The 22,984-nt window shown below is 36.3% G+C and overlaps 1 protein-coding gene across 1 annotated transcript in view; it reads right to left on the bottom strand.

The window, feature by feature from the left end:
• Nucleotides 1–22,984, bottom strand: part of ATRX (alpha thalassemia/mental retardation syndrome X-linked) — a 251,279-nt gene that overhangs the window by 120,964 nt on the left and 107,331 nt on the right. The window contains exons 15-19 of the mRNA XM_012664077.1: nt 22,325–22,549; nt 13,140–13,281; nt 12,101–12,210; nt 11,068–11,214; nt 10,735–10,912 (exon numbers count right to left, since the gene is read on the bottom strand). Coding sequence (XP_012519531.1) covers nt 10,735–10,912; nt 11,068–11,214; nt 12,101–12,210; nt 13,140–13,281; nt 22,325–22,549 — 802 coding nt within the window. The remainder of the gene's footprint in view (nt 1–10,734; nt 10,913–11,067; nt 11,215–12,100; nt 12,211–13,139; nt 13,282–22,324; nt 22,550–22,984) is intronic.

The raw sequence follows: 22,984 nt of genomic DNA, 5'->3' as shown, positions 1-22,984 counted from the left end.
CACAATGCAACTGACAAAGAAATTTCATTATGTCTGTAACATACACTATTTGAAGATAATAACTAGAATTAAGACTGATAGTGTTATACCAGGACTATCAGATTTCTAAGGAATCTTATATAATTCCTGAAACACACATTAATAACATACCCACATGATTCAAAGAAAGCTCAATATCATTTATTACTTGACAAGCTTCCCAAACAATTTAACATACCTAACAAGGATAATTAGTTTAACATCTTTCATTTTATAAGTAAAGAACATATTATTTTACAATATTCCAGGGGCACATCTGGAAACTCCCAAAGTTATTATGAAGTAAAAAAGATCTTAATTTAAAATTTGACTTTGGAAAGTTGCCAAAAATCTCAAAGAGTTTAAGACACCTGATTAAAATAATATTACAGATAACTGTGGAACAATATTTATTTAACTACAGTGATAATTAAAAGATTTCAAAGGCAAATAGGGAAAGCCATATAGCCATATGTACAATATAGTTGTACAAAAAGTCTTAGCTCTTTTAATAGAGAGAACTCAGTTGTTTTAAAGAAATCAAACACCTGAAAAAATACATGAAATGCAGGAAATAATCTTGATAAAATACAGAATCATTGGTTTCTAGGTCAATTACTTAGAAGGTAAAGAAAAACCTTTCACATTTCTCAGTAAAGGCAAAGCAATATGCCAATATTACATTATCTGAAAAAGAAATCAAAAAAGCAATTCTATTTGCAACACCTACAAAAATATCTAGGAATAAACCAAGAAGGTGAAAGTTCTCTACAATGAAAACTGTAAAATATTAATAAAAGAAATTGAAGAGGATGCAAATGGAAATATATCCTATGTTCATGGAGTAGAAAAATTAATATTGTTAAAATGTCCACATAACCCAAAGTGATCCTCAGATTCAATGCAATCTTTATCAAAATACAAAGGACATTTTTCATAGAAATAGGAAAAAAAACATGGGAGTCTGCTAACAGGGGTTAAACTACAGTATAATGGTACAATTTGCAGAGTTAAAATTAGCGATCAATGTTGATATATATCTCTATGTACAAACCTTGAAAGATATGCCAAATATATTATTAAATAAAAAGAAAGAGAGCTGCAGAATAGTTACCTATATTATGATCCCATTTGTTTTTAAACCACCTCAAATAGGGTGATTTTATCTATGTATACATATGTGTATGTATGTACAGTAAAGGATTAACCTTGCCCAAAGAAAGGTTTGAACTTTGTCTCCAGATCCCAGAAGGTACCTCTAAGACTCTTGGAATGTCCTGCCTGGTAAGTGTGCCTTTGTTTACCTGGAGGCCTTGGGACATGCCAGATAGGCTGTGCTAACAATATGATATCTATGGTAGGGGGCCTTGGGACATGTGGCATCTGACCACTGGAGGAACTAGAGACTAAGATCAGCCACATGGGTAGTCAACCATATCTACGTGACCAAGCCCAAACTCTTGAGGCTCAGGCGAGCATGCCTGGTTGGCAATACTCCATGAACAAATCATTGCTGGGAGAAGTAAGCACTCTCTGAATGGTTCTCCTGGAAGATCACACCTGGAACTCTCCTTGGCCCTGCTCTATATGCCTTTTCCTGTTGCTGATTTTAATTTGTATCTTTTTGCTGTAACAAACCATAACCTTGAATATAATGGCTTTTCTGAGTTCTATGAGCTCTTATTGTGAATTACTGAATCTGAGGGTGGCTTTGAAGGATCCCTCAAACATTCTAATATAAAATACATGCTTCTGTAAGCACAAAAAATTTATAGAAGAATATATATGAGACAACAGTGGGGCAAAGAGAAAGAAACTTTTTCAGTATACACCTTTTTCTTCTGTTTGTACTTTGCTTAAGAATATGCATTATTTTTGTAATCTCTTTGACATAAAAGACCTATTTGTTAGCATGGTAACAGAGGCTGAGAGAAGAAGCCCTATCCTTAGTAAGGATATCTGAGGAACAAGAAGTAAAAAGAAAAAAGAAAAGTAAATATGCTTGTTAATAACCCTGAGTCAATAAAAAAGTCAAATGATGCTATTCATATTGTTAATATTTAACTAAGGTAGCAACGTATATAACATTTTTGAACATTAAAACAATTTTAAAATAAGAATTGTTAATGTTAAAAAGGAGTAAGTTTTAGTTACCTGGTAAATATATTTTCTGGAAAACCTCATTCCCAAACAATGATATATGTATGAGGTAGTAGGTTTGAAAATATCTATAGTTAGAAATAATTTTACAGAAACTACAAGGAGAATGGCAGCTGTGAAGCTCTGGAGAGCAGAAGAAAAGGGATTTAGAGAAAGGCTTGAAGAAAATTTCTTCCGTTCAAAAATTAAAGCTTGACTGAAAGAATCTGCTAACTTAAGATGGTTCAATACACTATGGAAAATCTGTCATTATTTTATAAATTTACATCAATCTGTCTTACTGCTTACATCAAATAGTACCTTGAATTAATGTGAGCACATGCACACACACAAACACACACATGTATACATGTAAATTGATTATGTCCTCTGAAGCTAAAAATCTTGGAACATCCCTCTAAAAACACTAATGTGAATTAGAAAACGTCACCAGATCAGCGTAAGTACATTAAATAGAAAAATATGCCTCAAAACAACTGGTAGGTTAGGGAAGAAAGGCCAAATAAAGGTTTTGTTACTATTATATTTAAATATAAGTTCTTTTCCAGTATCTTACATTGCCACCTATTGGTGAATTTTTAAAAATCAAAAATCATAAATATATTAGGGAGAAAAGTTGATGAAATGTTTGGAACTGTCCATGTAAGCCTATTCGAAATCCCTGACCCACTCGAACCAGGAGAGATAAAAAAATTATTATTTATTGTCACTTTAAGCCACTAAGGTTTGGGGTGATTGTTATGACCTAACATCTCTGGTCAGCTCTAAACACTGTTTCCAATCTTAATACATGCTCCCAATTTTTCAGGCTTCTGACCTAATAGCCTATCTTCCCAGTTGATGATATCACCTCATCTTTAAGAGTCTCATACTCAAAACTGCTTGTCTCGTTACGATACTTTGCTTCCATCCTGAACTTCAATTCAGATTTTTCTTCTACATTACACCCAAACCCAGGTCTTCACATTTTCAGCTGCCATCTATATGATTCTTCACTACCACCAATTTGCCCCAATCAGAGAAGACAAATTGGGCAAAAAATTAAACAGTAGTGGAAAACTGAGTGTTATGCTTAACAGATCCCATCTAATAAATTCAGAAGTACTTAACAGACCTGACACTTTAGACTTAGGTGGCAAAGAAAATTATATCTAAAAGTTATTACTACCACTACATCCTGAAGCTTATCACAGTTTTAAGAATATTCCTATTAGTGTGTTACACATAATGGATATTACGAGATTCTTGCTGCAGTGCAGATAGTTTTCCACATATGGCGGACCAGCTATCCCCAATCCTCCTATATACTTAGTTTCACAATGAACTTCCAATAAAACCTAATGGAGAGACCAAAGCCCTGCTTTGGTTCTAACAAGGGTAACCTGAGTATTTATTTTAAAAATTAACAACAAAAAAAATCAAAAAATAAAACCCAATGCAGAACTTACTCAACCTAATAAAAGACATCTATTAGAAACCCACAGCAAACGTCATACTTAAAGGTAAAAGAATGAAAGCTTCCCCTGAGAGCAGGAACAAGACAACTGCTCTTTCAACTCATATTCAACATTATACAGAAAGTTATAGGAAGCACGATTAGGTAAGAAAAAGAAATTAAATACATCTGGATTGAAAAGGAAGAAGTAAAATGCTCTCCACTCACAGATAACATGATCTTTTTAACAGAAAACCCTAAATAATATACAACACAAACAAAAAATATTAGAACTTATAAATGGACTCAGCAATGTTGCAAAATACAAGATCAATATACAAAAATCTGTTGTATTTCTATACACTTACAATGAACAATCTGAAAATGAAATTAAAACAATTTCATTTACGATAGACTCAAAATGAATAAAATAGTTATGAAGAAATTTAAGAAAAGAAGTGCAAGACTTGTACACTAAAAACTATAAACATGGCCGGGCGTGGTGGCTCACGCCTGTAATCCTAGCACTCTGGGAGGCCGAGGCTGGTGGATCGTTTGAGGTCAGGAGTTTGAGACCAGCCTGAGCAAGAGCGAGACCCTGTCTCTACTGGAAAAAAAAAAAAGAAAAAAGAAAGAAATTAGCTGGACAACTAAAAATATATAGAAAAAAAAATTAGACAGGCATGGTGGTGCATGCTTGTAGTCCCAGCTACTCGGGAGGCTGAGGCAAGAGGATTGCTTGAGCCCAGGAGTTTGAGGTTGCTGTGAGCTAGGCTGATACCACAGCACTCTAGCCCAGGCAACAGAGTGAGACTCTGTCTCAAAAAAACAAACAAACAAAAAAAAAAAAACTACAAACATTACTGAAAGGAATTAAAGACCTAAATAAATGGAAAGACATTGTCAAGATGTTCATGGATGGGAATATTTAATATGGTTAAGTCAGCACTACTCCCCAAATTGATCTACAGATTCAATGCAATCTCTAACAAATCCCAGCTGGCTTACTTGTGGAAATACGTAAGCCAATTCTCAAATTCATATGAAATTGCAAGGGACCTCAAATGGTAAAATATCTTGAGAAAGAAAAATAAAGCTGTAAGACTCACCACCTTCCTGATTTCAAAGTTTACTACAAGGCCACAGTAATTAAAACAGTGTCACACTGGCATAAGGACAGACATATATTAATAGACCAACAGAATAGAACTGAGAGCCCAGAAACAACCATATACATCTATGGTCAATTTGTTTTCAACAAGAGTAGCAAGACCCATCAATGGAGAAAGAATAGTCTTTTCAAATGGTGCTAGGACAACTGGATATCAAATTGGAAAAAATGAAGCTGGACACTTACCTCACACCATACCAAAAAATTAACTGAAAATGGGCCATAGACAAAAATGTGAAAGCTAAAACTATAAAATACTTTAAAAGAAAACAGGTAGAAAAATTTATGACCTTGGATTAGGCAATGAATTCTTCGATGTGCACTAAATGCACAAGCAACAAAAGAAAAATTAGATAAATTAAACGTAATCAGAATTTTAAAATTTGTGCACAAAAGTATGATATAAAGAAAGTAAACAGACAACTCACAGAATGGGAGGAAATATTTGCAAACTGTGTGTGCATGTATGTGTGTGTGTGTGTGTGTGTGTTATAGGTACAGTATCCAGATAACATAAAGAACTCTTATAACTCAATAATAAAAATAAAAATAACCCAATTACAAAATGGGCAAAAGACTTGAAGAGACATTTCTCCAAAGATGATAAACATGGATGGCAAGATGGCTAACTAGAGCCAGCTGGTGTGCACCTCTTCCTTGGAGAAGAATCAAGGTATCAATTAGATACCCATACTTGAAATAGATCATTTCGGAAAGAACACTTGAATGCAACATAGAGGTAACAGGAGATACCCAGGGTGAAGGAAGGGAAACGGGGCTGCCTGCTTGGGTTTGCTGAGAGCCTTGAGTGGCCACCAGACCTGGACCCAGGGAAGGGATAAGTGAGAGACCCTTGGGGCCCATGCTCCCATCTGAGACTTTTACAATTATAGCTACAGAAGAGAGCTCCTCAGCCCCCACAAGCCTCCTGACTGGCACAGGGAGCCGCCTGGAGATCACACATAGGCACTGCTCAAATTTACATGGATTTCCACAGGCTTCAGAACTCAGGGCACCTGCAGTGCAGAGCCATTCTGGGAGCCCTGCCCAGAGAGGGAGACGGCAACCTGGGCACTCTCACGCACCCCAAAGACAAGTTCTGCCACTGCAGCTGTAGGCAGCTATGGGACTGAGGAGCAGTCAGACCACAAACCTCACACCTTTTGACTTTTCTCCAGAGCTGTCTGCCTGGCTGTCCCCACAGAGAAGGGCATGCCAATACCGGTAGTCGGTCCACAGCGCAACTACCCCGCTGACCACCTGAGTGTTCCACAGGAAGTCTGGGACCAGCCCACCATTCCCTATCACAGCACTTAAATTCAGGGGCCTGAGGATAGGCCCGCTGGCCTGACCCTGTCCACCCAGAACCCAAACGCATTGATCAAGGATATAGGGAGAAGATTTGCAATCTGATCTCAGGTGGGAAAGGAGCCCCCACAGTCAGAATTGAGAGGAGTGTAGCGTGGGATCACACCTGAGCAGGGCACCCCTCTCTTTACAGGAATAAGGGAAGGGTGTGTCGGAGATTTTGGTTTCTAAAATGAAGGATGAAAGGCTTGCGGGTTTCTGTCCTAGATAAGGAGGCTTATGGCCTGGGGCAGCTTCTCCACTTGAATACAGACTGCTTGGGACTGGCCTAGCTGGTATGGCCTGCTGCCCGTGGCCAAACTCTGGAGGGAGAGCCACCAGGTCAGGGCAGTGGGACTGGAGCAGGTCCCACTATTGCCTGCTGAGCTGTGGATTTGATACCTGCACTCTTATGTTTATTGCAGCATAATTCACAATCACAAAGCTATGAAATCAACCTAAGTGCCCATCAATTAATGAGTACATAAAGAAAATGTGTGTACACACATACACACACACACACACACACACACACACACACACACCACGCAATACTACTCAGCCATAAAAAAGAATGACATGTCTTTTGCAGCTACTTGGATAGAACTAGAGGCCATTATCCTAAGTAAAGTAACTCAGGAACAGTAAATCAAGTACTACATATTCTCACTTGTAAGTGGGATCCAAGCAATGAGTCATACAGAGTGGAATAATGGACATTCGAGACTCAAAAGAGGGTAGGTTTGGAAAGGGGTGAGGGATGAAAAATTACCTATTGGGTACTATACAGGTGATGGTAAACTAAAAGCCCAGATTTCACCACTATACAACATATCCATGTAACAAAACTTCACTTGCACTCCCTAAGTCTATTGAAATAATAAATAATAGAAGATAAACACATAGCCAACAAGCACATGAAAAATGCTTGACACCATTAGAAATTAGGGAAACATAAATCAAAACCACAATGAGATACTACTTCACACATACTAGGATGGTGATAATAACAAGTGTTGGCATAGATGTGGAGAAATGTGAACCTTCATACACTGCTAGTAAGAAGATCAAATGGTGCAGCCAGTGTAGAAAACTGGCATTTCATCAAAAGGTTAAACGTGGAGTTACCATGTGACCCAGCAATTCCACTCCTAAGTATATACGTAAAAGAACCAAAAAACAGATGCCCAAATAAAACTTGTACATAAATGTTCACAGCAGTATTATTGACAACAGCCAAACAAAAGTGGAATCTACCCAAATGTCCATCAACTGATGAACAGATAAACAAAATGCGGATATTATCCACACAAGGGAATATTATTTGGTGGTGAAAAGGAAATGAGGTACTCATACATGCTACAATGTGGATCAACCTTGAAAACATTAAGCTAAGTGAGAGAAGACAGATATTGTATGATTCTGTCTTTATGAAATATCCAGAAATATTTTAACTAACATTCAGAATAGGCCAGTCCATAGGGACAGAAAATAGGTTACTAGTTACCACAGGATGGGGGGAATAACCATTTAGAGAGACTTACTTATACATACAGGACTTCTTTTCAAGGTTATGGAAATGTTTCAGAATTCAATGGAATAGTTGTGATGGTTACGCGACACTGTGAATATACTAAATGTCGCTGAATTGTACACTTTAAAAAGGTTAAACAGTGAATTTTATGTTATATGCATTTCACCACAATTTTTAAAAACTCTTAACCATTAAATTGTATGTGGGAAACTGTAGACTAACAGTTTACCACTATGAACAATAAATGCTTAGAATGATTAAAATGAATTAAAGTATTAATAATTAAACCAGTTATTTTATGAAACAAAAAATCCAATTATAGTAATGAGGTTATAAAAAGATTACTATTCATTTGTCAAAACCCACTAAATGCTGCATTGAAAACAATAAACTTAATACATGTAAACAATAAAATATATTAATAGGAACTGACCTATATAACTTTGGAAAATGATATTTTAACTAGAAATTATAAATCCACTGATAAAAGCAATCATACAAAAACACTGCTGTATTCTAGTTGGTAAATTTGTTTCTCACATAGGTATGTACTGACAATTCTGAAACTACTTTACATGAATAATGAGGAGGAACAGATAAGTAAATGGATGGTGGATGGCGGGAGCCATGATTCTCATTGTTGGAATGGCAAGTTACAGATTAATTAAAAAAAGAAGGCTAAATGAACCCTGTGGTACTGGATTAGAGTTGAAGACACCATTATGAAATCATATTTAACGTATACATATACACATACACACACAGATATGTGGATTAATACATATACACATATCATCTGTCTACTGAGAGGACCTAGTAGCAATGACACTTCAGTAACAACAAACACACCCAGTGTCCAGATCATGGTTTGTAAATGCCATTTTCTATAAAAAGAACCACGGCATCTTAGAGAAATGGCTGATTCTGGGGCCAGGAAAATATAACATGAACCTGGAGCATCTTGTAGTACCAGAAAGTAATGAAGTGCTCAAAACCCAAAACGATGGGGGGCATATCAAAAGGACACAGGAACTAAACTAAAAAGAGCTCCCTATGGCCAAAGTGAAATAATTTGAGGAATAAAATAAATAACACAGTATTATAGTCTAATATATAAACTAAAAATAGATGAGTCTATATTGATATAAATCAATGACTGGATAAATGGGTAAGAAGGATACATCTTTCTTAAAGAAAAAATCCAAATATTATGTGAAGATACTGCCCACTTTAGGAGATGGAGCTTAATTTCTGCCCTCCTCCCATTAGAGTAGGCCCGATTTAGTGACTGGCTTCCAATGAACAGAACAGGGACAGGTAAAAATAGCAACTGTATAGGAAAGAAACCTGGCAAACACTACCTTAACCAAGTGATGAAAGTTAACATCACCCGTGATGACATGTGGATATCATGTACTCCCTGATATGTGACAAAAAGGATACTTCACCTCTGGTATATTCTTTCAAAACCTATAACATCATTCTAATCACAAGAAAAACTATAAATTCAAATTAGTGAACACTCTACAGGATATCTACCTCAACAGTACTCCTCAAGACAGATGAGATAATGAAAAGTAAAGAGAGAGAAACAGTCACATACCAGAAGACACTGCAGATGTGACAGGTAAATGCAACCCCATGGTACTCTGGATGGAAAAACTGGTGAAATCCAGATAAAGTGTGGAGTTTAGTTAATAACGTGTCAATTTCTTAGTTTTGACAAATCTACCATGGCAATGTAAGATGTTAACAATGAGGGAACTGATCGGGCTCAGTGGCTCATGCCTGTAATCCTAGCACTTTGGGAGGCTGAGGTGGGAGGATCGCTTGAGCTCAGGAGTTTCAGACCAGCCTGAGCAACAGCGAGACTCTGTCTCTACCAAAAATAAAAAAAAATTAGCCGAATGTGGTGGTGTGCGCCTGTATTCCCAGCTACTTGGGAGGCTGAGGCAGGAGGATCACTTGGGCCTAGGAGTTTGAGGTTGCAGTGAGCTATGATGACACCACTACACTCTACCCAGGGTGACAGAGCAAGACAAAACAAAAGAAAAGAAAAGAAGAGGGAAAAGAAGAGAAAAGAAAAGGGAAAAGAGAACAAAAGAGAAGAAGAAAGAAAATTATTCCAAAATAAAACATTTTCTAAAATGTCACTAAATGATAAATGATAAAGGTACCCTTCATGTTAAGAGTTTTAATTTCTTTTTTTCTTCATTTTCTCATGAAAAAATAAGCACACTAAGCACCTGAAATTACTTTCAGTTGTTCCAAGGAAACCTTATAAAAACTCTGCTGCAATGATGTTAGTCACTAGCTTATAGCTCTCCAACAATAAACCAACCACAGGGTTTTTAGATACCTACTTTAATCATAAGAAAAAGATAAACTTATTTTTCGGCCTTAACTTTACAATAGCAAAAAGTTACTTTGGTATAAAGCCTCAATAATGTCTTGAAGTAATATATGACAAGATAACATTTGAAGAAAAAATTTGTGCACACAATAATCTTAAATTAAAAAAAATAATTTTAGTTTTATAGATAGTGCAACTTGTTGCTTTTCCAAGTGGCAAATAAGAATGAAATATTTGGCTTTCACATCAGATTACTGTCATGTACGAATTGACAGTATTGCAAATATTAACCATAATGATGGCCCTTAAAAGGACAAGAGAAGCAAGCAGCAATTCTTCTAATGACATGAAGTTGGAAAGAGACTTAAGAATTGTTTTCAGAGTATGGACAGACCTCTTACCACCTAATATTTACAAAGTTGGAAGAATCTTCAATTATGACACGGGCATCTGATGCATTTTTAATTGTTTACAAGGTATCCCCTAAAAACCCCAAACACTTCTAGACTCAGTAAATAAATTCTGAACAGCTGGCAACATTAAAAGTGATTTTATCTCACTGAAATACTAAAAATTTTAAAAAGGCAAAAACCTGAAGGATAAACAAAATAAAGACCAGCTACTCAGTAGTTGCCGAATTAGTATTTGTTAAATAAAATATAAACACGTTTTTAATTCAATTTACTTCTTTATGTCAGTGCCTGTTAATACCTTACCGGGATCAACCAAAGCTTTGTTAAATATTTCTTTAAGTTTCCGACTCTTCACATTCCTTCCTTGAGCAAGATTTCTGTACATCTCATAGCCTATGATCATAACACCACCATCTTCTTGCCACCTCTGCAGCATGTAGCTTCTCTCCTGTGGACGTTTCACAGTTGCTAATTCAGAGACCTTGGTGGGAAAATAAGGATTTTTAAAAGTAGCTATTAAAAATGTATGAGTACTAAATATTCCCATTGAAATACACATTATTGGTAATTAAAAATCTTTCTTACTATATCAATTCCATACGATTATTTTAACAGAAAACATTTAAAATATGATACCTCAAGCTTCTCATCATCTTTTAATCCCTCTTGCCACTTCTCAAATTCATTCATCCAGTTCAAAGCAGTATTAAGAGGACAAACCACTAAAGCTGTGCTGAAATCCAATTTGTCACACAAAAGAACTGTATGAAGAAAACTTACCACCTACAAAAAAAAGATTAAGTTGCCATCTTCATTTCAATATCCAAAAAAACTAATAAACCAAGCAGCCTTACATCTTAATAGGTTTGTTTTGCTTTAAACAATAAAAAACCAACCAAAAAGTCGTAATTTCCAAACGAGGCAAATTATAGGGAAAGAGATACCATAGTAAAATGAGAAAGTTTCACTAGATGATATATAATGCCCTTCCAATGCTAAAATCTCCATGATTCTAAGATCAACATGAATGATATGTCACCGCACTACAATAGCTACTAAGTTCCTGGTCTCCAGAGACTGTCCCTACAGCCTTTCAGAAAATACCACCACCCATTTAGAAGAGAATTGTGTTATACAGAACTTTTCCATTTGAACATGTTCTGACTCACTGAATCTATGATAATTATCTTATGGTTTAAAACTACATATGTACTCACTAATCTAACATTTCTGGTACAACTCTGGCCATTTAGAAATACAATTTTAACAGTGAAAAAATTTTTATTGTCTCATTCCTGTACCATCATAGACAGTTAAAAGTTATAAAGTTAATTTCCCACCTCAGTCTTTGCAGTTTTTATTGGTCTTACCTGTAACCCCCACTGCCTCACTTCATTAAGATCTCTACTCAAACATCACCTCCTACAAGATGCCTTCCCTAACTCAGTATCTTCCCTTAACACTTATTTTCTGAAAGTACATATTTCGTACTTTATTTGATTAGCAGCTCTCTCCTCTACTATAATATAAGCTTCTTGAAGAGAGATCTTGTTATTCTTGTTCAATGCTTTATCTTTAGCTCCTACAACTGTGCCTAAAACACAGTAGAATCCAATATATATCAATATATGCAGAAAAACAGGATACCTTCATATTCTTTAGTACTTACCTGTAAAGTCTTACCAAGGCCCATGCAGTGAGCAAGAATGCATCCTGAACCTGGAGATTTCTTTGTTTTCTTCACAGACTCACAGCAGCAATCCCACATAAACTGAACACCTAAAAATGACAGCTTCATTAAATTTAAAGGTCCAAGTTAAAAACCTTCCTTTATAAATATATCACAAACAACCAAAACTACTAAGAAATAGTGTTTAAAAACACAGAACTAAAAAATGTCTTAAATGTAAATGCGATGATTTTTCCGCTAAGGTAAACTAGAAATAAATAAACACAAACACACAACAGGGTGACTTGCCTTCATTCATCTTATCTAAGCTGTCAAAGCAGACATTCTCTATTCCCTGGCATGGGTCAAAGAGATATAAGAATACTCTAAAATAGAAACTTTATCTGAAGAGGGAATCAGCTTCCTATCAAATATATCTTCAAGTTTATTGAATCAATCAGGAAAAAAAACCTAGAAGATAATTTATCATTTCTCCATTTATTCAATACTAAGACTGAGCCAGAAAGGGGGCTGGCCACCTAAGAAGTAGGAACTATAGAACTTCCCTTATGAATTAATTCACATAAACACTCAAAACTGACTTAGTGATTCTACTCTAGCAAAGCAGAGGGTAGGGATAGTTTGGTGTCTTTCTAATATCAATGTAGGAATATTATTTAATAACACTTAAAAATGTAGAAAGAGCATTTCCTAAAGAAGGCTTTTAGCTAACTTGTACTTCTTCCTACCCCCTGCCTGCCCTTAGCCAACTACTACAGACTAGGTGAAATCAACCTGTAATATATACCAATTTGTAAATAGCACTTCCTTCCCCTTTTATAACACTCATTATGTTTGGAAATCAGCCCATTTTGTTTTTCCTCATTTGTTTATAAGTTTCACAAGGGCAGGGGGATTGTGTATTTTTGCTCACCAATGTACCTCCAGTGCCTAGCAGAATATGAGCAGACGTTCTGCCTCATACCCAACTGCAGGTAGAATTTAACTAAAAATTATCGATCATCTAACAGTTTCTTACCATCTACTTGATGGGGTTTCAATTTGATAACCATATTTCTATGAACCTGCACTAAAGGTTCTTTGGTTTCTTCGTCTTCATCCAAAACCAACTTGGTTGTTATTGGACATTTGGTGGGTGAAGCATCTTCAATTTCTATCACCTATAAGAGAGGGAGTTGTTGATAGTTAAGTTCATAGAAATCTTTGAAGCAACGGTCAGTTTTACCAAGGGAGACTTTCCAAAATATAGACACATTTACTACCACACCACACACCCAATACATTGGTTCAGTAAAGCCAGGATAGAGCCCAGGTTTACATCGAAATGAAAATCAAAAACCTCATAGGACTTTAAATCACTGTGCTAACGCCAGTAATTTAGCTCAATGATTTTCACCCTGGATATCTCAACACATATGTGTTAGGTAGAGTTGTGAAAAAAGAAGTGCTAAAAACTACTCTGTGCGACCACCATTAAAATTTGAATAGATATGTGGCTCCCAACCAGGGATAGTTCTACTCTTCTAGAGGACAACTGAAAATGTACAAGATCATCTATCGTTGTCACAATTGGTGACATTTGGTATTTAAGGTAGGAGGAAGGGAAGGTAAATATAAAACGTAATATAATGTGAAAGACAGTCTCAAACAAGAACTCTCCCACTTCAGATGTCAACATAACTCCTACTGAAAAACACTGTGAATGTTGTGAAAAGGAAAAAACATTTGGAAACACTGGTTTCAGAACCACAGGCTCAAAAATCATGACAGAAATGTAAAATACCTTCTAATTACAAAAGGAAAACCATTATGGACAGTTCCTTGTTTAAAATAAAACTGAATGAGACATGCATACATGGCCACAAGTATGTGTATGTCTATATATTTTTTGCTGTCTTATCCTAATTTCCATCTATTACATATTATACTCCATAACTGTATAAGGTAGGTATAAGTATTACTATTTTGCAGCTGAAAAAACCTGAGGGATAGAGAAGTTAAGCAACTTGCACAAGATCATACAACTATTAAGTATTGTAACACTAAGATTATACCCAGAAAGCTGGCGTCCACAGTCAATGCTCTTAACCAATATAAAATACTACTTTAATACAAGAAATAGAGAGGGAGGGGCAAGATGGCAGACAAGAAGCAACACGCTTGCCTCTCTCAAGTAGAGGAAAAATTGCAGGTGGATGCCCACATACGGACGGGCCTTCTTGGAAAGAGCATTTTAAAACACCAGAGAAGCAGGGGCACAGTCAAAGTGAAAGAGAAGGTGACAGGGCAACTCATTCTGCAAGACTGGAAGGGGATTTGAGCAGCAAAAGCATCACAGATGCCACCCGAGAATACCTGCAGGGAGTGCCTCTGCGGTACATGGGCAGGGGGAAATCCCTGACAGCCTTGGTTGCAGCCCCAACTGCAGCCCCAACCCTGAGACACACCCCCCACCCCGCCACAATGTCAACAGCCCCACACAGCTCTAGCTCCATGGTTCCCTGCTGCTATCCAACCACACAGCCTCACCCACATAGCTCCAGCCCTGCCTTAAAGACGCAGCTCTGGCTCTTGCTGCCTGGCCACCAGCCGCACCCCCCGCTTTGCCCTCTGAGGCTCTAACACTATTGCCAGGCCCTGCAGCTCTGCCCAAGGCTCCTCCACTGCTGAAGGCACTGTGGCTCCACCCCTGAGGCTCCAGCGCTGCCACTAGGCCCCTAGACCCAGCTCCAAATCTCCCTGCTGCTATCCAGCCCCATGACCCTGCCCTCAAGGCTCCCACTTGCCACTGCATTGTGGTCCAACACTCAGTCATGGCCCTGCTGGCCTCGAGCCGCCATTGCACCTGGATCCAGTTCAAACAAACGTCTACAGCCCGGACACCCACGATCACTGCCTTGATAGCCTCGCCCAGCTGCCACTGTCACATCGATGGAAAGACCCAGGCAGAGAAATCCCCAGCAACACCAGACTCAATGGAGAAGGACTTGCCCAGCCCCCAAGTCGAGCTTCCAACAGTGGCCTGGTGGACAAGCCACCACACCGCACAAAGCTCATCCAGAAGTGACTTGAACTGTGATAATCACAGGGGACAGGACAAAAACAAACAGCTGCATTACAGGCTCTCAGTGTGCCCATCCCTCCCCTGCCAGGTTAATCGTCCACAGTAAGACACAAAAGCACTATCTGGGGACCTCTCCTTCTTCTAAGTAGGAGACTTCCCAGCAAAGGAGAACAGGTTCATTGCAAACCTATCAGCCCTGAGCTGGGAGAAGAGGCTTCAGATGAGAAGAAACCAGAAAAAGAACTCTGGTAACATGAAAAACAATACAGTTTGACACCACCAAGGGATCACAATGGATCCACAGCAATGGACTCCAACCAAAAGGAAATTGTTTAAATGTCACAAATAGAACTGAGAATATGAATGATAAATAAGATGAATGGAAGTGAAAAAGTCTAAAACCAACATGAAGAAGCCAAAAAAATATTTCAGGATATCAATGAAAATAATGAGAAAGTCACCAGAGAGCTATATAACATAAGAAAGAATCTAAAAGAACTTAAAGAAATAAAAGAGTCATTTGGAGAATTTCAAAATACAGCAGAAAGCTTCAACAACAGGCTAAACCAAGGAGAAGAAAGAATCTCAGAGCTTGAAGACAAGGCTCGTGAACTGTCAGTCAAAGATACAGAAAAGAAAATAAAAAAATAATGAACAATCACTCAGAGAAATATGGGACTATGTCAAATGAAATAACATATGAATTATAGGTATCCCTAAGGGAGAACAAGAAAAAGCAAAATTCATGGAAAATCTATTTGAGGGAATTATTGAGGAAAATTTCCCTGGTATTGTCAGAGAGGCAGATATCCAGACACAAGACAGTCTTCAAATACTGAGAAGAATCGTATCAAATAGGACATCCCCAAGACACGTGGTCATCAACTTGGCCAAAGTCAAACAAAGGAGAAAATTCTACAAGCAGCAAGACGAAAGCAACAAATAACCTACAAGAGAACACCCATCAGGCTAACGAGCAGACTTCTCAGCTGAGACCTTATGAGCCAGAAGGGATTAGGGCCCCATTTTTAGTGATCATAAACAGAACAACTGCCACCCAAAAATTCTGTATCCTGCAAAAATAAGTTGCCTAAATGATGGAGAAATAAAGACTTTTCTAGACATACAAACACTGAGGAAATTTGTCAGTACCAGAGTGCCCGACAGGAAATATTCAGAACTGCATTATGCATGGAACAGCATAATAGATACCCATCAGTGTAAAAACAACCAAAAATTAAAGCTCACAGATCTTAAAAGACAACAGCACAAGAGGGAAAACAAAACAATAAGGTACCACCCAACATAATGAAGAGAACAGTAGCCTACATATGAATACTAATACTAACACTCAACGTGAACACTCTGAAAGCCCTAGTTAAAAGACATAGACTGGCTGAATGAGTGAAAAACACAACCAAAGTATCTGCTGTATCCACAAAACACATCTAACCCAAAAGGACTTGCAGAGAATCAAGGTGAAGGGATGGAAAAAAATATTCCATGCAAATACAAAACAAAAGCGAGCAGGTGCAGCCATTCTCCTATCAGATAAAAGAGACTTTAAATAAGCAATGGTAAAAAAAGAAAAGGGATGGTCATTATAATGGTAAAGGAAGTAATGTAACAAGTAAATATAACAATCCTAAATATATATGCAAATAACGCAGGAGCTCCCAGATTCATAAAGCAAATTCTACTACATCTAAGCAAAGAGATAAACAGTAGCATCATAATTTCCAGGGACTCCAATACCCCACTGACAGAACTGGACAGATGGATCGTCGAAGCATAAAATCAATCCAGAAACACTGGACCTAAATGGGACTCTACAACAGATGGACCTAACAGACATTTATATAACATTCTCCCCAAAATCTGCTGAATATACATTCTTCTCATCAGCACATGGGAAATTTTCCAAGACTGATCATATCTTAGGTGACAAAACATGTCTCAGCAAATTCAAAAAAACTGAAATTACGCCATGTATCTTCTCAGACCACAGTGGAATATAACTAGAAATCAATTCCAAGAGAAACACTCAGATCTACACAAAGTCATGGAAATTAACCTGCTGAACAATCCTTGGGTCAATGATGAAATTAAGATGGAAATCAAAAGATTGCTCAAACTCAACAACAAAGATGATGCAAGCTATCAGAATCTACAGGATACAGTAAAAGCAGTCACAAGGGGAAAATTCATAGCCTTAAATGCCTACATAAAGAAGACAGAAAGATAAAAAATTAACACCCTAATGTCACATCTCAAGGAACTAGTAAAAGAACAGCAAACCAAACCCAAAGCTAGTGGGAGAAAAGAAATAACATGCCAGAATTGTGGCTCATGCCTGTAACCCTAGCTCTTTGGGAGGCCAAGGTGGGAGGATCACTTGAGGCCATGAGTTCAAGACGACCCTGATCAAGAACAAGACCGCTTCTCTACAAAATTAGAAAAATCAGCTGCTGTGGTGGCACGTGCCTGTAGTCCTAGCTACACAGGAGGCTGAGGCAGGAGGATCACAAGAGCCCAGGAGTTTGAGGTTATAGAGAGCTATGATGACGCCACTGCACTCTACTCTGGGGGATAAAGCCAAGGCCCTGTCTCAAGAAAACAACAACAACAAAAAATCAAATAACAAAGCTCAGAGCAGAACTAAATAAAATGGAAAACAAAAAAATAATACAAAGGATCAATGAAACAAAAAGTTGGTTCTTTGAAAAGATAAATAAAATCAGACCTCTAGCTAGTTTGACCAGAAATTGAAAAGAAAGGATCCAAATAGGCTCAATCAGAAATGAAAAAGGAGATATCACAACTGATATCACAGAAATAGAAAATATCATCCATAAATACTATAAAAATCTTTACACACTTCAACTAGAAAACATAGAGGAAATGGATAAATTCCTGGAAATACAAAATCTCCTAAGATTCAAATTAGGAAGAAATTGAAATCTTGAACAGACCAATAACTGGAAGTGAGAATGAAGCAGCAATGAAAAATTTCCCAACAAAATAAAAACCCCAGACCAGACGGATTCACAGCCAAATTCTACTGGATTCACAGCAAAATTCTACCAGACCTACAAAGAAGTAGTAGAACCTATCCTACAGAAATTATGCCATAACACTGAGAAGGAGGGAATCCTCCCTAACCCATTCAATGAAGCCAGTATCACCTTGATACCAAAGCCACGAAAGGACACAACAAATAAAACTACAGATTGATACCCCTTATGAATACAGATACAAAAATCCTCAACAAAATACAAGCAAACTGAATTCAACATCACATCAAAAAGATAATTCACCATGATAAAGTGATGTGAGAAACCCAAACTAAACCCTAGCTAGAGAACAGAAGGAAAAAATACAGATTAGAGCAGAGATGAATAAAATAGTTCATGAATAGATAAAACAGATATATAATAAAGCAAACACAGAAAAATGTTAAGAAATGAAGAAGCCAGGTGGTAGGTACATTAGTGTTCATTATTACAGTTCTTTCTGTATATTTACAAATTTTCATAATAAAATTGGGGAAAAAATAAAAGTACTGGAGAAAAAGATGAGAAAAGATATACATGTATTATTCAAAAACAAATGTATACACTTAAGATTTGTGCATTTCACTGGAAGTAAATTTTACATAAAATGGAAAACATGTAAAGAAATATTAAACTCCAGCTAATGATATTCATGCTAAAGCATTTGGGTTAAATGAAATGTCTGCAATTTACTTTGAAATGCATAAAAAATGTACTGATGTACAGAAATTGGTAGAAAAATAGGAATGTAATAAAGCAAATATAGTAAAATATTAATGGAAAAATCTAGAAAGTGATTTCATGGTAAATCACTGAAATTCTTATAATCTTGCTGCATGTTTGAAACTTTTCATAAGATGTTGGAAAAGAAATATGGTGTGGCTACATTATTATCATATGAAGTAGACTTCAGATAAAGGAAAATTACCAGACGCACAGAAAGACATTACATGTTGTTAATGGACGAATTCACCAGAAAGACGTAACAATCCCAAATGTACATGTACCTAACAAAAGAACTTCAAAACACACGAAGCAAAACCTGTAAGAACTGCAAGGAGAAAGAAATACATCAACAATTATAGTTGGAGACCTCAACACTCTCCTAATTAGACAGAATACCATTAAAAACATAGAAGAACTGAATATAATCAACCAACAACACAACCTAATTAAAATTTATAGAATATTTCACCCAAAAACAGCGGAATATAAACATGGAACACCCACCAAGCCAGACCATCTTCTGGCTAATAGGAAATTAAAAAAAGATTATGAACACAGTAAAAACGAACACAAAATACTAAAAGGTGTAAGATGTAGTGTTTAAGCGGTATGTACAGTCGCAAATTTTACACCTTTAAATGTATATATTAAAGAAGGAAGATCCAAAATCCACTTTCAGTAGCTAGAAAAAGAAGAGCAAATTAAACGCAAAGAAGGATGAACATAAACAAAACAAGAATGGAAATCAATGAAATAGAAAGATCAAACAACAGAGAATATCGGTGAAACCCAAAGCTGGTATTTTTGAAAAGATAGTAAAATTGCTAAACCTCTAAACACACTTATCAAGAAAAAAAGATATACAAATTACATAAAGCAGAAATGAAAGATGGGACATCATGGCAGAGCCTACAAACAAAGGATAATGAGGGACTATTATAAACAAATTTATATGAATAAATTTGACTACTTAAATGATAGACAGATTCCTTGACACACTGCCACACTAGGAAACTAATTTTTTTCCTTTGGGCCATAGTGTTTTATTATGACAATAAGAATAAAAATTTCGAAAACAAAACGATCCTTTCTAATTTAATGAAAAATTTGTTATTTTTTATTGTTTCTTGTGTGTGAGTTATATGCAACTTGAAAAGTAGTTCACACACGGCTCCCAAGGTGAAGAGACGTGTGAGTTACATATGCTTCGTGAGGCCCTGGACTCAAAACTAGCATGAGTTAAATACAACTCACATAGCAGTTAATGTGTTAAAGACAAAATTTAGCAAAACAGACCTAAGAAAGAAAAGATCAAAACAGTCCTACATGTATTACAGAAATAGAATCTATTTTTTAAAAAAACGAAAACCCCAGGCCCATTGCTTCACTGGAGCACTCTATCAAAAATATAATTTTTATCTTACAAATATTCTTTAAGAAGACAAAGGAGAAAAAAATTACTTAATAGGTACAATGTGTACTCTTCAGATAATGGTTACACTGTAAGTCCAGACTTTACAACTATGCACTATATCCATGTAACAAAACTATACCTATACCCTCTAAATCTATGAAAATAAAAATAAATAAATAAAAAGATGACAAAGGAGATGGGAAGACTTCCTATTCACTTTATATGAAAACAGTATTATTCTGATACCAAAAGCAGACAATGGCATTAGAAGAAAAAGAAATCTAGCCTTCCTGAGGAAGAACAGTGGCAAGGCAGAAAAGAAAAGGAAAAAAAAAGAAAGAAAGAAAGAAAAGAAATCTAGCCTTCCTACTTAACACTGAGGTAAAAATCCTATTGAAATATTAGCAAATGTAAAACAACAATATATAAAAGGACTAATATACCATAATCAAACAAGATTTATTCTAGGAATGCAAGACTGATTTTCTAGGTCACTCCAATAGATGCATTAAAAAGTATTTGAAGAAATTCAGCATCTATTTATAATTTAAAAACAGAAGTAAATGATAGACTACAAAGTAATCAGCAAAATGATTTTTCTTTACATACAACATGAATGTACATGTAAACATCCTAAAGAATTTACCAAAAACACTATTAGAACTATTAAGTAAATTTAGCAAGGTCTTAGGACACAAGGTCATTATGCCAAAATTACTTGAAATTGCATTTCCAGTAACATCAAACAAAGTGATAAATTTAACAAAATATGTACTAGACCTATACAATGAAAACTACAAAACATTGCAAAGAAAAATGAAAGGAGATCTAAATAGAGAGGTACACTATATTCATGCAACAGAAGAGAAAACATTGTTAAGATATCACTTCTGATCAACCAACCTAAAGATCCAACACAATCCCAATAAAAGTTCCACAAGGACTTCTGTAAAACTCAAAAACATAATACTAAAATTTATATGGAAACACAAAGAACTGAGAACACCCAAAATAATTCTGAAAAAGTGGAACAAAGTTGAAGCAGTTAAACCACAAAAAAAGAGACAACCAGACTTAAAGTACCCTTAGTGAGACTGAATCAATCTAAGTCTGATCAGGCCTCTAGATCCTACCACCAGTTTTCAGGAAATACAGGCACCAATGAAACTACATCACAGGGATATAAACAGCAAAACTCCGAGTACAGGAAATTCTACACAAATAATCTGGTTTCTAAAACAAATGAACTGTAAGAATGGGAGAAAAAACAGAAAGAACAAAAGGAAAACTATAGATTAAAATGGATAACAGATATAGCATCCAAACGCAACAGAATATGTACCTGGACCTTGTTAGAATCCTGATTCACGCCAACTGTTTTAAGAAACATTCCTCAGAATGTTTCTGAGGAAATAAGGGAATTATTTGTAATAATAGTACTGTAGTAATGTTTAAAAGGTCCTTATCTCCTAACAATACATTCTCAACTATTTATAGACGAATATGATTTTTCGGATTTCTTTCAAAATAGTCTGAAGGTAAGGGAATAGATGAAACAAAACTAGCCCTATGTTAGCAACTGTTGAAGTTAGGTTAACAGATACAGGGAAGTTTATTATACTATTCTTTCCACCTGTTATTTAAAGCTTTTTATAATGTAAAGTTCATTAAATAACTGAAATCCTTTAAGGATTTAAGAAATAATTTTGAAACACTTTTCTACGCCAAACACACCACAATCATTTTGGTGACGAAAGGATCTCAAATCTTTCCATGTACTTAATTAAATTAATATAGCCTAAACAAGGGTTTTCAAGTTGCATAGAATACTGCCAATAGGAAAGCGCAACTATAACTAGAAATCTGCGCTCTACTCCTGCAATACTGAAATATATCTATGAAAGTTATATCTCAGATTTTAAAAATAATAGAAATAATCTGGTTACCTCTCTCAATTTTTCTCGTTCACGCTCCCTCTCAGCAATACGTTTTCGCCTCTCTTCCTCTTCCTTAAGAGCATTTTGTGTTTCTGTTCTTAGTTTGTCATCTTTAAGAATCTTTCGAATTTTTTTTCTGCCTTTTCCAGGAGACTTGGAATCATCATTTTCATCTTCTTCCTCCTCTTCCTCCTCCTCCTCCTCTTCTTTTTCTTCTTCTTCTTCAGAATTACTCTAGAAAATTTAAATAATTACAGGTAAACAGTATAAAGTTGTTTAATTTATCCATTTCATATTTCACTAACATACCAAGAAAAGGCAGAAGAAAGCATCCTCAAAACCTTTAGAATTATTTACCAATAAAGAACAGTGTTAAAAAACCAACCCAATTAAAGAAGGGCTACGGACTGGAACAGACATTTCTCAAAAGATGATTTACAAATGGCTAATAAACACATAAAAAGATGCAGAACATCACTAGTCATCAGGTAAAGGCAAATCAAAACCACAACAAGGCCGGGCGCAGTGGCTCATGCCTGCAATCCTAGCACTCTGGGAGGCCAAGGTGGGTGGATTGCTCAAGGTCAGGAGTTCGAGACCAGGCCTAGGTGGGTGGATTGCTCAAGGTCAGGAGTTCAAGAGCAAGACTCCATCTCTACTAAAAAAAAA

This window comes from Propithecus coquereli, unplaced genomic scaffold, assembly GCF_000956105.1.
Source record: "Propithecus coquereli isolate 6110/MARCELLA unplaced genomic scaffold, Pcoq_1.0 Scaffold86, whole genome shotgun sequence".
Taxonomy (NCBI): Eukaryota; Metazoa; Chordata; class Mammalia; order Primates; family Indriidae; genus Propithecus; species Propithecus coquereli.
The sequence above is the reverse complement of the archived record's forward strand: the minus strand, read 5'-3'. Positions and strand labels throughout refer to the sequence as shown.